Source organism: Abramis brama, assembly GCF_963993115.1.
Source record: "Abramis brama genome assembly, chromosome: 18".
In the NCBI taxonomy this organism is placed as follows: domain Eukaryota; kingdom Metazoa; phylum Chordata; class Actinopteri; order Cypriniformes; family Leuciscidae; genus Abramis; species Abramis brama.
Window position 1 is genome coordinate 27,373,815 of NC_139980.1, and position 20,739 is coordinate 27,394,553.

The 20,739-nt window shown below is 36.3% G+C and overlaps 2 protein-coding genes across 2 annotated transcripts in view; both read right to left on the minus strand.

The window, feature by feature from the left end:
• Positions 1-2,830: 2,830 nt before the first annotated feature.
• slc35d3 (solute carrier family 35 member D3) lies at positions 2,831-6,491 on the minus strand. Its single transcript, XM_084091369.1, has 2 exons — positions 5,976-6,491; positions 2,831-4,421 (listed from the first exon to the last, which is right to left on the minus strand). The coding sequence occupies exons 1-2, from the start codon at positions 6,409-6,411 to the stop codon at positions 3,592-3,594; spliced, it is 1,266 nt and encodes a 421-aa protein (XP_083947495.1). The 5' UTR covers positions 6,412-6,491; the 3' UTR covers positions 2,831-3,591.
• Positions 6,492-9,024: 2,533 nt separating this feature from the next.
• pex7 (peroxisomal biogenesis factor 7) overlaps positions 9,025-20,739 on the minus strand; it is a 29,233-nt gene continuing 17,518 nt past the window's right edge. Inside the window, exons 8-10 of the mRNA XM_084091370.1 lie at positions 19,668-19,723; positions 14,662-14,761; positions 9,025-9,523 (exon numbers count right to left, since the gene is read on the minus strand). Of these exons, the coding sequence (XP_083947496.1) occupies positions 9,458-9,523; positions 14,662-14,761; positions 19,668-19,723 (222 nt within the window). The 3' untranslated portion in view covers positions 9,025-9,457. The remainder of the gene's footprint in view (positions 9,524-14,661; positions 14,762-19,667; positions 19,724-20,739) is intronic.

The window sequence follows — 20,739 nt, forward strand, 5'->3', positions numbered from 1 at the left end:
ATTAGCCTATTTTTAAAGTGCTACACAGCAGCTTATTTGTATCATAAAACTGAAACACCATTATTATTATGTAAACAGATGCAATGGACTCACCTATGTCCACTAGATGGCAATATGCATGCATGCTTAGGGATAGTTCACCCAAATATTAAAATTATGTCATTATTTACTCACTCTCATGTTGTTTCAAACCTGTATGAATTTCTTTCTTCTGCTAAACACAAAATAACATATTTTGAAAAATATGGATAAACAAACAGCTGATGGACCCCATTGACTTCCCGTATGGAAAAAAATACTATGGACGCCAATGGGGTCCCACTACAGACATTCTTCAAAATATCTTCTTTTGAAAGAAATTCATACAGATTTGGATCAACTTGAGGGTAAGTAAATGATGACAGAATTTTCATTTTTGGGTGAACCAGTTGCAATCGTGCAAACAATATTTCTTAAATGTTCTGCTATGCCAAAGCCAAGATAACCAAGTGGCCCATTGAACAAACATGCTTTTATTTTATTTTTGTGTTTCACTGCAGAATTCCATTTTTCAAGCTTTTCTATTCAATACTCAGGGCAGAGAAGAGAGATAATAAAACCCACTTGAAGGCAAATAAATGAACAGCCTGATTAGGTAAAGATATGCAAATCACTTTACATTCAAGATTTGAATGTGCTGATTAAAGAGAGAGAGAAAAAAAGATTAGAGGAGAAGAATGATCCATTAAAACAGCAATGACCCAAATTCCTATTACAAAATATATGCTACCTAAAAAATACAGATGTCCTGTACTTTATATGACTGTGATGTTGCATGTTTGGCGAGGAAATCAGCTGTTGCCATTAATCTAAAGAACAATCTGTCCTGGACATATCTATTTGACCATTGAATTTTAAATGAAACTTCCACTGGCCATAAATCATATTAAGAATGGGAACATAAAACCAAACAAATGCTTCATGAAAAGTATGAAATGTGATCAGTACAACACCACAAAGCACTTCTTTCCCACATATGGCTTCAAGCATGACATTAACTTTTTATACGTTTGGCTCTGAGGGTTTGTGCTATATTGTCTGGCAAATTGTCTTTTCGTAATATGCCTTGAGCAAAATGAAGAAGATAATACACCATGCTGCTATCTATTATAACTGAAAAATGATAACAAAAGCACCTGGTTCTCATGAGAAGTTTATTTGTTTTCACTTGTTCACTGTCAGGCAAAGATGATTTTAAACGGAGGAAAGCCATGGATAACATGAATGTGCTCTAGTGTAACAACAGATAATACTGTTCTGAGAGGCCTGGACTTTACATTTATTTATTAACCCAGCTACCAAATTTGAGACAATTTTGTAAACTATTGCTTTTGCAAACAGCCAGTTTATATATATATATATATATATATATATATATATATATATATATATATATATATATATATATATATATATATATATATATATATATTTATTTATTTTTTAATTCTTGGTTATGAAAACATTAAGGGAACATTCCATTTTATCATTTTGCAAACATGTTATTTTTGAATGTTCTCTGAAACAATAGTGACATTTAAAAAACTTTACATGAACGTCCAACTAAATTGTTTCAGGAAAATGTATACACTGTAAAGAATTAAATCAATAAGTTGTGACAACATATGTTTTTACATTGCAATTTTGTACAACTTATACAAGATTCAAATTTTTTTTTAAGTCTGTTTAATATAATTTAAGTTGAAATGACTTAAACATCCAAGTTGATTGTACTTAAAAATGTAAGGCAGCAACTTTTTGTACAGTGTATATATTGTTATTGTGCTAATGTTTCGAGAACATTATTAAAGATAACTTTGAATGCACAATCTATTAACGTTACTGGAAGAACGTTTGTTCAACTTTAAGAAAACCTTTACCAACCTTTAGCCAAAGTTCTGAGAATGCTCCCTGTGAGCTGGGAAGGAGACTGAAAATGAAGAATGCTAGCATACCAAAAAAATTTGCTTTTGAAAAAGTTTTGAAAGGCACCTCTGGATGTATTATCCCACCGTAAAGTGCTGACTGTGAAAGCAACCGATGTACTCTTGTTTTAGCAAGTACACTAAAGAGGCATGTTCACTGTGTGTGTGTGTTACATAAAGAAATGCTGTTGGTGCTTCTGTATTTAGAAATATATATTTCTTTCTATGTTTTGCATTTGTCAGGACTCAGATTTTAAGACTGAACAACAAATGGCAACCCAACACAGTATCAAAAGTAAACACAAATGTCGCAAACACTGAACTATATTTTGATTATTTGTTCTGATGTGATCAGATCCCCAAAAGGCTTTGTCTTTTTCTAGTCTCTTGATTTCATATTCTCGACAGACATTCATCCACAATTACGAAACACATGATGGACGGCTCAAACGTTATGTATCCTTGCTGCAAGTGTTTAGGACTGGTCATATTTTCTTTTACCTTGCATAATTGTGTTAATGGTTATCGAGATTGAAGGCACGTCACACAACCAGTCAATGTTGACATTGCTTTATCTGGCAAAATGCAACACAAATGAGTAGCATTTTCCCTTCCCTATTCATTTTTGCTTTAATTATTTCTGTCTTAACTGTGCATTATTATAAGTTTAGTTGAATTTTATTATTGGATAAAAAATTGTTTTTGTCCCATTGTCAAAATAGACTTGCAATCCATTTCTGGATTGTGAGCCACCAATTGTGAATATAAAGTATCTCCAACTCTATATTGTTTTGTTAAGATGGTTGGTCTCCTAGATGGTTGGAAGTTAAAGAGGATTTTAAATAACTGCACGGTTTTATCAAGGTAAACCAGTTGTTGGGAAACCTGTATTATACATGTTTTTAAAGATGATACAAAAAGAACATAATTTTGATGTAAAATCATTTTAAATTAATTTCATGCATTCTACATGCAAATGGGAAAATTCAATGCCTCCTATTCAAGAATTGCATTCGTAGACAAAACACTGCAGGCACAGGCACTACGTGCATAGAAACATAAATAATCATTCAAAATAAAAGCAATCCAATTCAATTAAAGGGATGGATACTCCACACAAAAAAAAAATAAATTCTATAATTTCCCCTCATGTCATTCCTTGAAGACAAAAGAAGATATTTTGAAGAATGTTGGTAACCAAACACTTTTGGTTCCCATTGACTTCCCATTGTATTTTTTGTCCATATAATGGAAGTCAATAGGAATGGAAACTGTTTGGTTACCAACATTCTTCAAAATATCTTTATGATCCACAGAACAAAGAAAGTCACACAGGAACGATATGAGGGTGAGTAAATGATGACAGAATTTAAATTTTTTGGGTGGACTATCCCTATTAAGATATTTGATTTTTTTTTTTCAATAGTCATTTCAAACTGATAAATAGTCAAAGTCAATAAATTGGCTCATCTGTCATGTGATTTTACTCCCTCTACTGTAGAAACAGACCTTTTTTATAAAAAATAAATGTTTTTCATAAAATCATGTTCGGGAGAGAAAAAGGCAAACATTGTTCACACCATCAACAATACTTCAACAATTATCATGCACTTCGTGAAACCAATCATCAAGGACTTTGGACCTCCATATTATCAAGTAAAGTGTCTTTCTTAAAGACCTTTAAGGTGCGAATGGATCTCCAGACCCCTACATAACTGTCACTCAGAGATTGTCTCGTAGGATCCTCTGATGGGACCCCCGGCCTTTCTATTTCTATGGACTCTGCCACTTTGTTCTCACGAATGGGACCCTGGTCATTGCCATCAGCTGATGGCGTCAGGCTGCCATTGGGAACGTTCTCCAGACCGTTTGGAACAGTTTCCGTATCTCCATCAGGCTTGCCTGGTTCCACATAAGGTTCTCCTGGAAGTTCTATGTTTTTAGCGGACTCATCCATATCCTGGTAGGCCAGCTTCTTTCTGGTTTCGTGATACTTCACCGCACAGTAGATGACGGAGCCGACGGTGTTCACTACCACGCCTGCCACGAACAGCTTGGTTGGCATCACGTCAGAGAAAGCCAGCATGCCCACGGTGATAGTAGCTATACTCTTGACCACCCCCACAAAACTGGTGGTGACGGCAGAGTTTATATATGTACAGTGCAGTGTGGTAAAGTTCATCGCACAGCCAATGAGGATGCAGGTACAGAAGATTCCTGTGATATACGGGTTCTTCCAACCTTCATATGTCCACATGTCAATGGCATCCATGCTTACAATGGAACAGACGAAGAGAACAGGAGAAGCCACCACTGCAATGGTGTACTGGGCCGTGAGTGGCCCATAATCACTGTCTGCACTCACTTTTTGGATGAGTACCAAATAGGATGCGTGGACAATCACAGCTAAAACGCCAGTCACGTAGCCAAAAGGGTCACCTGTTAGATCTCCGGCACCTGCACAAGAACAGAGCGACACGGTGCAGAGTTAAAGAGACTGCGCCATACATGATTTACGTTCATTCAAATGAAACTGAAAGGAGAGAAATATTTCATGCATAGAATCTCATATTATGGACAAGACAGCAGTTAGGCAAGATTAGTGTAGTTGCTTTTAATTCTATACTGGATACTTTATAGAGCGCTAGTAATCAAACTGGGGCAAGTTGTCACACTGGCTGTATAGGTTTTGATTCAGAGGACCAATTACACAAATGCATGCAAATCTATATGAATCTAAAAAAAATATCTAGAAAAACCTTCTTAAGCAGTCTTTACGATCTTTATCCTCAAACCTAAAATTTTACATAATATTTTTGTAGCTGTTGGTTATGAAAACTAGGGGATTTGTTTGTCCATAAATGTCACATTTATGTGGTCATGTTTGTTTTACATGCTACAAATATATATGCCACTTTATTAACTACTTTATTAATTACAATATTTATTTTCAAAATTTTTGCTGTTTCATGAATTCTGTTTACATTTAGCTGAAACCCTAATAAGCTGTTTAGTGACAGATTCCATTGAAAAAACTCGTTGATTTTCTGATATTTTTTTTTCCAAGCACATTTGACCAATTCCAAACCACATTAATCGTAATAACATGAATTCTTCAAACAGTGGTAGAAGAGGATGTGGTGCTGGTCTTTCAAGAGTCACTCTCAATCTGTCTGTCTATAAAGCCTAGAAAAAAACAGTCTTCATGTATTTCACAACACTTCAGCTTGTGATTCTTATTAAAAGGGGGTACATTTTTAGGATTCTTTACCTAACCCAAGTCTCTGAGATCCTGACACCTTGCTCTTCTGGAGACTCCAGGTAGGTTGCAGTTCTGGAAAATGGTGGCGCTGGAGACTAAAGGGTTCCTGATGGTTTCACACTTAATTCTTCACCTTAATTCCTAATTCTTTTGCAGTTAACATGTGTCTTTTCTTCTCCACCTGTTTTTGTCTGACCCTGCTGACCTAATGAGCATTTCACTGTCCAATGGTCATGCCTTAACTGCAATTTAGTATTGCATTCTTATCATGGGCATTTAATAATTTTTGACTTTTCAGTCCGCGTTAAATCTCTTTTTTGGCTTATTTTATCTGTAAAAGAAAACGTGCCTAATAACTCTGCACACTTGAATATAAGGCGTTTTTAATTTCCAGCCTTCATGAACAATTATATATCACTTATAAATGATTAAATACAAAATTAATTGTAGTTATTACGATTAATGTGGTTTGGAATTGGTCAAATGTGCCTGAAAAATATATATATATATATGATCAGAAAATCAACGTGCCTAATAATTCTGCACGCACTGTAGTGTGACAACATGCCCCTATAGTGAGAAATGATTTCTCTTGTTTTCCCTTGCAATAGCGTTGATGTTCAAAGCCTTTTTTTTGTATCCAAGACTTTAAGGTGTGTGCAATGCTAACAATAAAAACTGTGATTACAATTTGATATAAAAAAATAAATAACTAATATATTATCTATAAATGTCCAAAATATTCATACCAGCCAGTGCTGCTCCTCCAGTGGTGATGAGAACTGCTGTGATCACCCCAGCTGATGGGAACCCATTCTTCAGCACACACACTCCAATCCCTAACGTTACCAAGGGCAGGCATCGCTTAAACACAACATACATGGGTAAACTCAGTCCCCTGAGAGACCAGAGGGTCAGCGTGGACTGCAAAGTTGCCAAAATACAGACACTCCCAAAAACTTTCACTAACTGGAGGCTGAAGGGTGGTATATCTATTTTGCCCAGTCTCCTCAGCACCTCTAATGTGAGAGCCGCAGTGCCGCTGGTCAGAAACTGAATTAAAGTCAGATACGAGAAGTTATAGGTCGTAATGAGGAATTTTAACAAAATATTTAGCGATCCCGAAAAGAATCCATGAGCAACGGCCACCGAAATGCCCAGCAAACGTCCTTTGCAAACTTCCATGTCTTCCTTCGACTGGGGGTTCCCGGCGTCTCCGTATTACGCACTGAGCTCTGAGTTCACTGCTGAATATTCACGTGCACTCTCCTCTCGCGCGCGCGTAATTCACACAACACACGCGCTGGTGCTGAGCGCTGCTGAATAAATGCGACACGCGCTGCAGCTCTGACTGTCTCCACTGTACAATGATTGAATTGGAGTCAACTGCAGCCAATCCATTTATTTTGATGTACTTTATTTCTCCTTCCAGGTAGTTTACAGTTGTAAACAATACAAGCTGTGGGCAATTTAGATCTGTAAACCAATGCGCAAAGTATTAGGTGTTAAATAAAGTCACCATGAAATCAAAATGAAAGTTTTTTTACTTTTAGTATGAATATGTTAGCCTAACTGTTATCTATAAGCTAGTGTTGTTCCAAAATACTGACACAAATTCGTATTTGCAAGATATAAGCATTCAAAACTTACAGTCTCTCACTTTTGCCAATATCGATCAGTGATTTTGATGACATCACTCTATCACTTCTAGCCTGACTATGTCAGACTTCGTACTTCCGCTCAATTTCATTTCGCTTCTGTACTCAGTCTGAGACAGCGTAATAGCTTTCCGTTTTCCTCCGGCCTGAAAACAGCCAGGCAAATCAACGAACAGAGGGTGGGCTGAGAGCCGTGATGACGTAAACACTGATTGTACCGTGGATGCGTAGATTTACTTCACATAATCTGCAAAAATCGTTCACAGCCATGTTCACTCCGGTATTTCGCTCGATGGTTTTGTTTTCGCATCATACATGTGTTTACAGTGGAAGTTAGATGCGGCTGAGCATGCGCATAACACACGCCATAACCAAACGTTATGTGATTGGCTTACGGGTAACCAATGATTTTATCGCTTTTCAATTATGCCATGCCAGACTCTTTCTATGAAGCAAAGCGAAGTAGCAGAGTTTGGTATTACCAGGCTACTGCACTTCAGCTTCTCATCAGATTTTCTGTCCAATCAAATGCTCTCTAGAATCTAAAGTGTCCCGCCCCCTACACTATAAACAGATGCTGAAGCTGCATCTGAAAACGGTCACTTGTTCACAAATTTACTATTTTCTACATAGTGAATGGCACATGGTGCACTATATAGGGGATAGGGAACGATTCAGACAGTGTAAATATGATTTCCATTTGGGTAAATGAAGTCTGGTTTCACGTTTGTGTCACGTGAACTGCTAGCGCGCACACATTCTGCTCTGATCCAGAGACACGATAGCACAAAGCGGATCATATGCGCGAGCCGGCACAGGGTATCGGACCCATTTGAATTTTAAAGCGATATGGTTAGAGATTAGGAGGAAACTGCGGCTTTACTGAGCTCAACAGCTCTGGCCAAGCTGTGATATAAACGAAACGCCATTGGTTAATTTATAAAAGGGGAGGAGCTGTTCAATGTATCCCACCCTGTCTTCCTGTTTTAGAGGAAATTACATCAACACATTGAGTAATGCTGCGCGTTTCAAGGCACTTCAGTGCCTTTACCCCCCCAAATAAAACTTTTTATTTATTTATTTATTAATTAAGTATTAATTAATTAGTTAAAACATTTTTTTTTTTTTAAATATTAAGTTCAAGAAAGGTTGTTTGGCTGTACGAGAACAGATTGCGGGTCTAACATTTTCTGTATAGTCAAACTCACTGAAAGTGTTTATATAATTGCCACACCAGCTTAAGCTCTGAACATGGAAGCAATATCTAAAGTCACAGTTTGAGCTTCAAAACTTTCTGTTTACAATTTCAAAGGCTTCATATCAGTTCTGGCGATTCAAGGTCATTTGGATAACGACAAGCCATTGGAAAATCCTTGACAGCCACTATACAACTTGGGATTATATTAATATATATTCTGAAAGTAAACTGTCTTTTATTGTTGAAACCCAAAACTCACCCAAAACTTTCTGTTTTCAGCTCGAGGTTGTGGAATGCCTGACATCAGATGTGTTTTCTCCATTGAAATATTTAAATCTCAAATGAAAACTTGTTTTCTCTGGATTTTAATTATTGATATTTGGAGCTTTTTTATTGTTATGTTTGATGTTTTCTTTTTTTAATATCAACTGTTTATTTATATACTATATAGCCCTTTGGTCTGTAGTGTAGTTGTAAAAGGTTGTAAAAAAAAAACACTTTATTGGTTACACTTTATTTTAAGGTGTGCTTGTTACAGTTTAATTATGCATTTAAGTACTGAGTAAAATTAATGAACTACATGTACTCACTATAGGGTTGGGGTTAGGAAAATGGGTTGGTTTAGGGTTAGTTGCATGTAATTATGCATAATTTATAGTTATTACTACAGTAACTATATGTAACATCTGTAACAAAGACACTGTAAAATAAAGTGTTACCCAAAATTTATACATGAATATGATACTCATTCAATACTACGGTATATACTAAAGTACCATAGTATTACTTGATAACATCGCAGTACCATGTTACCGCTACATTACTTTTTTTCTTAACACTATATTACTGTTATACCTCTAAATGCTTGGCATTTCTATTCCTAAATTTTGCCCCAATACAAATATTAATTCGATTTTTAACAAACCAGGCTCATCATTTGACTTGAGTATGATTCAATCTCATTTGATTGAGAATGAAAAATTGCATTGATTTATTAATATCAGTTTACCAAACTGGAAGCAATCTGGTAGGGAACAAAAATACATACTACATAATTTACCAATGAGCTTTAGACAACAATAAGGCACTCACTGTTCAAGGTAGACTCACTAAGTTTGATTTTACACTTAAGAAACACTATAATAACATTACACTCCTGAAAGCGAGCAGTTTTCACACTCAGGTGACAGCACGAGATTCCCCGTCCTCTGTACTGCGCTCCTGATGCAATGATCCTGATCCGTCCCATGGGTTCTCCTTTAATAGCGTCATTAGGAAAACTGCAGTGAAATCTTGGCAAACTCTGCACCTGTGATTAAAACAGAGCTGTGACTCCCCTGTGCGCTGCGGACCCAGCTTTCTGGTGCATCGACTCCTACTGGGCGGCCAGGCATGAAGGGGTGAAGACTTTTACAGTCTCATCCCAAGAGCAGTCCACAACCTGTAAAAAAAAGAAAAAAAAGGGAAGTCACACAATTTTCATGGCAACCATGTAATGTAAAAACCACCAGAATTTTGTATTATTTTCACGGCCTCCAAAATATTTCATGACAGAACTAGGTATTTCATTGATTTGATTATAAGGTGTAATATCAAAGGTTAACATGCTTTAATGTTCAAAAAACACATTTTTTATTCACATGCTGTACATTATTGCAGCTCCTCTATTCCCAATCTATCTGAAACACGCTGATTTCTACAAAGCCCTTCCAAGGCATTTAGAGCCTGAGTCGGATTCTAAAAATGCGGATGATCCGAGAGAGAGGGAGAGGGAGAGAGAGAGAGAGAGAGAGAGATTACTCAAGCAGTGATATTGAGAAACAAAGGGATTTCTATGCACATGCTACTTTACTGAAATGCACAATAATGATGTTCTGCCAATAATTTGCTTGGAATGGTTTGTTTCTTTTGATTCTGCTTCAAATACTTTTTAAAGCCTCTCCTTTTAAGCACGCAAGGAATACAAGTGCACAAAAAATTGCTACCGTACCATGTACAACTCAACAAAGAACCTCTGTTATGTTTTCCTCATTAAAAATCGTAATAGAAATATCAAGACAAATTTAATAAGGGCAGCTGACATAACATGTCATAACATGGACATAAACTGGACAACTCTCTAACTAAAAAGGAAAACTAAAATAATTCCCTGGACTATAATAGAATGGACTGGAATAGATTTTAAGGAATAGAATAGAAGGCACAGTGTGTCCTATGACAATATGAAAGTGATATAGTGATGCCAAAGCAAAGTTCCGGTCCCTTTATTGCAGTCCTTTTCTCATTACTCCAGAGCGCTCCAGCAGAAAGCATGTGACTCACCCATTGAGGGAAAAAAGTCCTTCATTAATTACTTAACTGCAAATTGCACAACAGAGACCGAGTGCCAGAGAGCAGCCCACAGTGCAGAAAAACCAGATGCAGAGAGTGAGGCGGAGCAGGCGCGAGGAGTGAATGGGTGGTCAGCTGATAACACAACGTTCAATATAACTGAAGGCAAGAGAGCAAGCATGTGATTCAGAGCTCCATTCTTCTCATCTGAGGAACAATATCTGAGCACAGAATACATGTCCTTTGGCAGAAACGTTCTAGCTCCTTGTCGAAAGGTACAAAGGATGATGCATCACCTGCTGTGGGTGTAGATGAAGGTGTAGCGGGGCTTTTTCTCAAGAACCGCTTACAGTATAATTATACTTCACTTTGTTCAAAGGCAGATGTACAGATGTTCAGTGTGGAGAGCAAATCTGAACAGAGGAAATAAATCAAACTGATATGACTATAGTAAGGTATGAGTATAGTAACCATATTTTCAATGAGAATGTGTGTTTTTAAGTCTAAGTATGTGCATAAACTTTTGATAGACTGATATATCAGCTATTTTAAATAATTGAAATTGACCTACAGTACTGTGCAAAAGTCTTAGGCATGTTAATGGTTTTAAGTCAGTTATTTATATCTTTTGCTGTAGTGTGTCAGTAGGAAATATCAGTTTACATTTCCAAACATTCTTTTTGCCATTATTGTAATAATCCAGTGAGATTTCTGTATGCACAAGGAGTCTGACAACAGCCGGTATGATCTGATCTCACCATCATCGAGTCCGTCTGTGATTACATGAAGAAACAGAAAAAACTGAGACAGACTAAATCCAGAAGAACTGCGGGAACGTCTCCAAGATGCTTGAAGAAACCTTCCTGCAAAGCTACAGTACTGTGAAAAGTACTGGCACTTGTGTTAAAATGCTGTAAAGTGAGAATGCTTTCAAAAATAAAATCACAAATTGAATTTATTTATGATTTAACTTCTATTAACTAATTTAAATCAATATATGGTGTAACGACCCTTTGCGTTTAAAACGGCTTTTGTCCAGGTACACTTGCGCATAGTTTTTCAGGTAGCTTTGCAGGAAGGTTTCTTCAAGCATCTTGGAGACGTTCCCGCAGTTCTTCTGGATTTAGTCTGTCTCAGTTTTTTCTGTTTCTTCATGTAATCACAGACAGACTCGATGATGGTGAGATCAGACCATCCCGGCTGTTGTCAGACTTCTTGTGCATACACAAATCTCACTGGATTATTACAATTAATGGCAAAAAGAATGTTTGGAAATGTAAACTGATATTTCCTACTGACACACTACAGCAAAAGATGACTTAAAACCATTTTTTTTGGAGGGTGGGTGGGGTGTGGGGGTGGGGGTGTATTAACATGCCTAAGACTTTTGCACAGTACTGTATAATCAGGCCTGGTTAGCCAGCAAAGGACACTGGTCATGTTAAAAATGTATATGCGTGAGTATTTAACAATGGCTCGGACTGATTTGTGGGTTTGGATATTGGCCTTGACAGCACCTACGAGGAGCACAAGGTGTGTATGTGCTTGCGTTTGTGTGTACGTTTGGCAGAGAACAGGGAGGCTGCGGTAGAAAAAGCACTTCACAGTTCTTGCCCTCGTCTTGCAGGAACAACCCACACCACCTGCAGCCTGCCAACAGCTGCACTCACGCCCCACGCCGAACTAACAATAAGAGAGAACCCATACATACAGAATTTTCCAATCCTGCAATTTTGCTGACACACTGCGGTCCATTTTTTGTGATTTCTCTAGTTGCGCGCTATTAGTATAAGAGACACGTCACGTCTTGTAAGAAACTCACAAATAGGCAAGAAGACATCTAAGTGAGCTTAAAAGCTTCCCAAATTTGCATTCTGATTGACAGGAAACTCTACAATACCAAAATGAGAAGTGAGGGTTATGGCAAAGCCATTATATCCTGAAAATAATGTAAATAACAGAAGCTCAAACCCGAGATGTGGATTTTGATAAATAAAAAAACTACAGAAATTAAGTGATCAAATAAAGTAAACTTTTATTTATTTATAATAATGTAAAAAATGTATTAAATGTAAAAAATATTTTATATATATATATATATTTTATATATATATATATATATATATATATATATATATATATATATATATATATATATATATATATAAAATAATGTTAAAAGAAGTCTTTTATGCCTTGGTGAAGGTTGCATTTATTTGATCAAAATACAGTAAAAACAATAACATTGTGAAATATTAAGATAACTGTTTTGTATTTTAATGTATTAATGTCATTTATTCCTGGGAATTTTCAGCATCATTACTCCAGTCTTCAGTGTCACATGATCTTTCCGAAATCATTCTAATATGTGCTCAAGAAACATTTCCTATTATTATCATTGTTGAAAACTTTGAAAACTATGATAAATTTTTCAGGATTCTTTGATGAACAAAGTTCAAAAGAACAGAATTTATCTGAATTGGAAATCTTTTGTAACATTATAAATGTCTTTGTCACCTTTGATTAGCTTCCTAGTGTAATAAAAGTTTTTTTTTTTTTTTTTCAAAAGACAATTCTTACCCCAAACATTTGACAGAATACTCTAATCAACACAAAAATAAACTGAACACGCAAATATTAGGTGGCGCAATGCATTTTCAGTTAGATATATAACAGCTTACTTTCCAGTACTGCATAAAATTAAATTACCTTCTGACTTATTTCTCTTGACTGCATAAAATTAATTGAAAAATCAATCAAACAAATCTAATGCATCATGCTCCATGTAAACAGATGGAAAGAAAGACCTTTATATTTACAGGCTTCAAAGAGGGTCTGAGGTGACTTCAATGTTAAATCTGAGACAAATGTCACGGTGGAGCTGAGGAGAGGTTTGCTGCAGACATCTCGTGTCAGCTCAGTGATGGCTCATTGACTGCTCTGACTTTTATTCATCACTGTGAGTGCTGACGTCAGACAGGACCAGCTCCCCAGAGGACAGCGGCCCACATCTCAATGAGCTGAGTGCTCGGTTACTGTACGTGACCGATTCTATGTGCCATGCGCATTGAACCTCTCCACGGATGAATGTTTTCCGCAACAGACAAGACATCTCAGTTGAAGTGAGGTCAACAGACCAGGCCGTACAGTGAGGGTTAATAAAAAGTAATAGCTGCAGATGGAGTCATGGAAATATTGATTTAAGTTTCTCAATTACTGGTCCATCAGAACAGATGTCATTAAATTGCAGGTTTCGCAAAAAAACTAAAAAAAAATCATTAGCGAAAGTTAGACTATGATATAGCCTAAAGATATTGTTCAGCATTTTGGAAATATATGATATATAACTTATATTTTATGTGTTTGCTCTGAAATGGCTAAAAATGCAGAAAAACAGTAATAATGTGAAATATTATTACAATTTAACTCTTCTCTATTTTTTTATATTTTAAACATACTTTTTTGTCACAAAAGATCACAGAAAGCAAGACTGTAAGATATAGTATTAAACAAGCAGATCTCAATATTGTTCAGCCTTTTGATGATATTTGATATATAACTTATATTTATGTGTTTGCTCTGAAATAGCACATTTTTTTTATTTGATCAGAAGTACTATACATTTTAAACTAACACCCACTGGAGATTCAAGTAGATTTTTTGTATGTATTTTTTTTTTAAACTAATATAATATATATATATATATATATATAAACAAACAAACGAAAAAGATAAAAAAAAATAAAACATTTAGTCCAACAACTAAATGAACACGCAGACAAATTATATTTCACTTTCATTTATATTATATAAATTAATATAATATAACAAAATTTGTCAATAATCAGCAATATTTACCTACATATATTTTAATAGATCATTATAATACATGTGATGACAAGTTATGAAATAATTTTTTGATCACTTAAAATGCACATACATTTTTTGCACATTATATTTTTTACGCTGCATTTTTTTTGTATTACAATGTGGCATTTTTGGACTACTTAAGCTTACAGTCCAAGGTTGCTCGGAGCCTTTTTGCTGGTTTACTGAACTTTCTCCTAATATTAATTTCCTTTTTGCCACTTATTGAAAGGAGAGCATGGGTGGATACGTCTGGATTAGGTGGAATGGAAATGGGAGCTAAACTGGATTTGAACCCAAGTTGCCTACAGTATATGAGCACTATAGTGAAGACTGAAGTCAATAAGTGTTGCCCCACAGTATGTGTTTTGGCGAGTTTACCTGGTTGGGGATGTGCAGGTTGAAATCCAGGCCACACACGAACTCTGAGTGGTGCTCCAGTGTCTCCAGCAGTGGCTGGTTCTTGGAGTAGTCCCAGAATCTGTGGACGCAGAGCAGCAGAAGGCAATCATGCTAATTGAACGGCCGTTTGTCTTTTCTGAAAGCCCTGACGCAGCCCTGGCTCACCAGGCCCCGACTGATCCATTCAGCAAATGTAATTAAATCACCTCTCTGGAAAAAACTCCCTGTCTAAAAGAAAACATTAGGCAGGCATTAATACTAACATTGCCATAGAGCAGAAGTGAAGGATATTATTTATAAGCACAGATTTTCACCCACACAGTCATTGCAGAAAAATGCAGATGACCAAATCCAAATTAAATACAGCTACATAGAGCAGCACAATTAAGCGTTAAAAGATCGCAATCTCGATTCAAACACCCAAGCATTGATTCGGCTAGATGTCTATTAAACCTTTGAGAGATACGATCACAGCGAACATCCAAATCTGCATTGGGGCTGCCTGCCGTTGTCAGGTATATAATAGCCACACAGTCTCATTATTTCTGTGTAACAATAATTCAAATGATCACAGAAGTGCTGGGATAAAAGTTTATAGTTCGGATATAAATACTGATGTTTATGGTAGCGTTCAGTATAGATTAAATCACCTTTTGAAAGTAACTCAACGCTTCAAATAAAGATAGCATCAATTACATCGTTACACCAGTAGGTGGCAACATGTGACTATGTATTTGTAGGCTAATTGAATTATTCATTCAAGACATTTGTTCAAAAAACACTGATTCATCCAGTAATGAAACAAGTGTAGTCTTTATGAGTGAGTCATTGAATCATTCATTCAAAGTGATTTAAAAAAAAAAGATAATAATTCAAATTAATTAAATATTTTTTATATAAACTGCAGTAATTAATTTTTTTCATGTAATGTTATTTAGTTTTAGATGTCTATTCAGAATCAAGGGAAAATCGTAATCTCTTATTTTGTTTATTTTGTAGTTTGATATTCAGAACACTGATATCTGTCGTACTTCATTTAAAGCAATGCATCAACCTAAACAAACTGTTGTCATTGAAAGAAAGAAAAAAGCAGAGAACAATACAGCGAAACCAATATCCCAGCCTAATTAGTTGTTAAATAACACACAGAAAGACAATTTTCCTTCTGTACAGCACCCAGTATTAGCAACTGCCATCATAGCAACTCAGAAAAGCCAGCTGTCATGTATGAAAGAGGACACCTTATCTCCCGTAAACGAGACCTGACAGATCTAAAAGAGACTGGGTTAAGTAAACAGCTAGGTGTGTGTGGCAGCAGGTGGCTCACATGTTCTTTTGAACACAAACCCTTCATAAAGGCTTTGTATTTAAATAAACACACTTTTCTCTTTAATGCAAGGGAACAAAAAAGATTCATGTTGTTCTGTTCCTCCTGCGGAAATGACTTATGGTAACTAATTACCTCACAGTCGGTATCATCACAGTTTACTCTGAAAGTAAAACTAATTAAATGACACCTTGGTCAAGTATGAGTGCCTTTCCTATTCAAATAGCAAATTTCCTGTAATCGTTAGAATTGGTTTCTATGAAAGCAAAACCACAAATACCAGTTCTAAAGCAAATTAGCTATAATTTATCTTAAATGAATTGAGAAAATCAACAAACTAAAAGTTTAACAAATATAACATTTTCAATACAAAATCTTTTAATTTAGGTACAGTAATACTAATATAGCTCCTTATGCAATTTGCATATGGCCATTCACATTGACTATAATTTTATGGAAAATCTGATCATAAATGAGATGTATTGCAACAAATATGCGATTTTTACAACAAATATATAAATTGTGCTCCACTGCAAAAGACAAGAGATGCGAGCGCAATGGTCAAACACTTCTGTCTAGCGTGTTTATATAAAGAAACAATAGAAAAGTAGCACAGAAGAATGGAAAAAACGCGTTCTGTGTGAGCCGGCCCCAACTCAAATAGCCACTTGTTACAACTGAGGTCTGCAGAGAGCATCTCTGAACACACAACACATCAAATCTTGAAGCAGAGGAGCTACAGCAGCAGAAGACACACCGGTGACACTCCTGTCAGATGAGAACAGGAAACTGAGGACACAATTCACACAGGCTCACCAAAATTGGACAATAGAAGATTGGAAAAACGTTGCCTGGTCTGATGAGTCTCGATTTCTGAGAGGGTCAGAATTTGGCGTAAACAACATAATAGCATGGATCCATCCCACCCTGCTGGTGGTGTAATTGTGTGGGGGATATTTTCTTGATATTTTCTTTTCTTGCCCCTTAGAGCATAATTTAAACATCACAGCCCTACCTGAGTATTATTGATGCTAATCATGTCCATTCCAGTGTACCCATCCTCTGATGGCTACTTCCATCAGGATAACGCACCATATCACAAAGCTCAAATCAGCACATGCCAGTGAGTTCACTACACTCAAATGGGCTTCAGTCACCAGATCTCAATCCAGTAGAGCACCTTTGGGATGTGCTGGAACGGGAGATTCACATCATGGATGTGCAGACGTCAAATCTGCAGCAAATGTGTGTCAATGGGGCTGTTTACACCTGGCCACTTCATGCGTTTTCTCAGATCGGATAGCTATCTGATTTATCAAAACGATTATTTACACCTGGTCACATAAATGTGTTTTTGCGAAACGGGCAACAATTTTTCTTCAATTCCCGCGCTATATGCAGATTTAATGGAGTGCACGTCACCGAAAGCAACAGATATGAGCTGCATTATTGATCATCAGCTAAAATTTCAAAAACAAAGACCGCGGCAACAGCCCTGGTTAGATCATTTCGTTTCTTTACTTTTAATGATGATGATTGTGTGTTAAGCGTCTCACTTTCACTTTGATTTGCGATAGTTTGCACGTTGGCTTAATGAATAGATGCTCAGCTTCTCATCTGCGGTGATGCGTGTTCCAGTAGCGTCGTCATATCTGGCTATAACATGACATATAGCCTATAACACGCTCTCACGCGTTTTTTTTTTTTGTTGCATTTTTGGGAGGAGTACAATTTACATATGTGGTTTCAACAACCAGATGCATTTACACTTGTCCAGTTTCGTCTGGAATGCGGCCCAGACCACCTCCTGAAGTGGTTTGAGCGATCGGATTCAAATCCGTCTCGAATGCGTTTCGGAGGGCATTTACACCTGGTCTTTTCACGATCGGATAGCTATCCGATCTGAGAAAACGCATGAAGTGGCCAGGTGTAAACAGCCCCAATGTCAATATGGAATCAAGTAACATCTAAGCCACAAAGAATTAAGGCAGGGCTGGTGAGTATATATATATATATATATATATATATATATACACTCACTCATATATATATATATATATATATATATATATATATATGGATGTTAAATTAATTTTAGCATATAGACTCTCCCCACCACACACATAAACATACATTTATTACCATTATATCAGCTTTTTGGATGCATGAATAATTTAATACAGGTTTCTTTCTCTTGTTTTTACTAGGGAACTGGGTGGTATAAAAAGGTTTAGATTATCGTACTACACAAATTCGAAATTGGCTGGCACATTTAGCCTCCAGGCTTAGATAAACAATGTTTAAACAATAAGGTGACTAGCATCGATGGAAGGAAAATCAAACTCGCCTCTAATAAGACCACTGCTCGATGTGCAAGTCAATTCTCATTTTAAAAGCTTGTCAGCCCAGATAAAGTGCTCTCTGCAATCTTTCTCTAACAGCCATGGCATCAGTCACTTTGTCACTTTTTAGGGACAACAACCTTCCATCCCTCTATCAATTATGGGGCTCTCACAACAGAACAGAATAACTAAGGAATGATATTTTTAAAATTTTCAAAACAAGTTATAAGCTTTATTGACAGGCTGTCAATTACCACAGTCACATGTCCATTAGTATATATAAAGAAATGTGTAGCAGTATTTTTGTTAAAGCACTTCATTTTTCTACAAAAAAGTGTTATCTAAATTATACAAATTATGTGGTAGAGCTTCATTGAACCTGGAACATTACTAGATGTCTGGCAGGAGCATAAAGGCATACAAATCATGAAATGCAATGTCAGTCTTCTGTTAACTATAGTATTATAATTAGTATGTTCTTCAAAGGCCTAAAAATATCTATCAGACTTTATCACAATTAACGGTTATTAAGACTGAGGGTATATTTGTATAAAACTAATTTGTGGTTCCTTTATCAAATTACAGCGACTAGGCAGCCAGCAATCTTGGAAGTAATGAAACCAAAAATTGGCTTTTGCTTTACAACAGTGATTTCTGCTGATACGTCCTTGATGGTCCTATTAATGATCATTCTCCCTGTGCAGAAATGCAATAATCTCCACGCTCAATAAAAACACAACCATGCACTAACAGAATAAACCCACTGCAAAAGGAAATAAAACAGTCTACCCTGAAATGAAATCAATGGCTTTTACAACGCCGTCTGATGGCAAAGGGATCAGTTCTTCTGCAGCCGTGCCAGCAATGCAGACTTCACCATTCATCCAAAGGCCACTAGGAAAGATCATCTGTCCTCAACATGGATGAGTAGATTTGAATAGTTAAGGGAAAACTGTGGAAAGGTTCTTTAGAAATCTTACTGTGTTTTTGATGGAAGACACATTATTTCAGTAAAAAAAGAAAAAAATCTCAATTATCTTTTTCTTTAAGTGCTCACTGTAAGATTGTAAACAGATGTAATTTCTTTGTGAAGGAAGGAAACTCTCACAGGAAAGAGAGAGAACAATGACATATTCAAAAATGGACTCATCTTGCGGAGTTTAATTCATCCAATCAAACAGTTCCAGTCCTCCAATTCGCTAGGACAATTTTGCACTAGGTTTATAGAACTGTATATAAAAAGGTAGCAAACATGATGTTGTGTTGATAATCAGAAGAACAGAACAGATGCATCTGTGGTCAAACATTTGGCTTACCTGACTGTGAAGTCATATGAGCAGGATGCGAGGACGGTCTTGTAAAATGGGCAGAACTAGAAAGGATGGACAAATGAAAGAAGAATTAATATACAGTGGCTGCTGGACAAAAAAAAAAAATCAATTGATGTGCATGCTGATATCTTTATCAATGAACACTGCATTAAAATGTAATATTTACACCAAAGCTGAATGTGGCCCAAATCTTTTCATCATTTGGTAGATATAAACAACAAAAAACACTCAGAATGTGTTCAGAAATTCTGCTTCTGTTCAGTTTTCAGAGTATGCAGTAAGTGCACGGTCATGTTCAGTTTCTGTCTTTTTTAGGTTTCAGTCAACGGGTGGGTCTCAATCAGCTCCCCAGTTCAGTAATCAGGGAGTCGGCCATTTTAAGGGCCGCCTCATCATGTGCACGGAAACGTTCGCTGCCAAAAAGTCCCACAATGCCCCATGAAAACCAAGGAGCTCACCATGTTCCCTTAACGGAAGTTTTGAAGCACGGAACATAAATCACGTGAGCCACAACACATAATGATGATGTTATTAAAATACAAACCATTATTTAATAATATTTCAGCATAAACACATCCCTAGACAGGTAATGAGCTAATGGACATAATCTAGCTAACATTTATAGTTAATTTGCGGCTTATAAAGTATATGTAACGAGCAAAGTATTTATAATGTATTTTAAATAACAAACAAATAATGTCATCAGTCATCAGTGTCCCAATGTGTAGTGAGCCACGGTCCTTACTGTCCTTGCTAGCAAGCTAAAATGATTTGATCAACTTAGGTCTTGGAGATCTTATATCTATATTCACATCACAAATATTGTCATTACCCAACAGGAATAGTTTTTAGATAATCTGCAGAACAGTAAATGTGAAAGACAAGGAATGAACCTCTTCATCACTGATACAGTATAAAATGACATAATAATAATAATATAAAAAGTGTTCATTTCAAAGCTATTTGATATCATTATATTCAGCAACACACAATCTCATGCTTCACAGCCCTCCTCTATTCCCAGTGTAATAGCAAAACTCTGTGTTCGTAGCTCCTT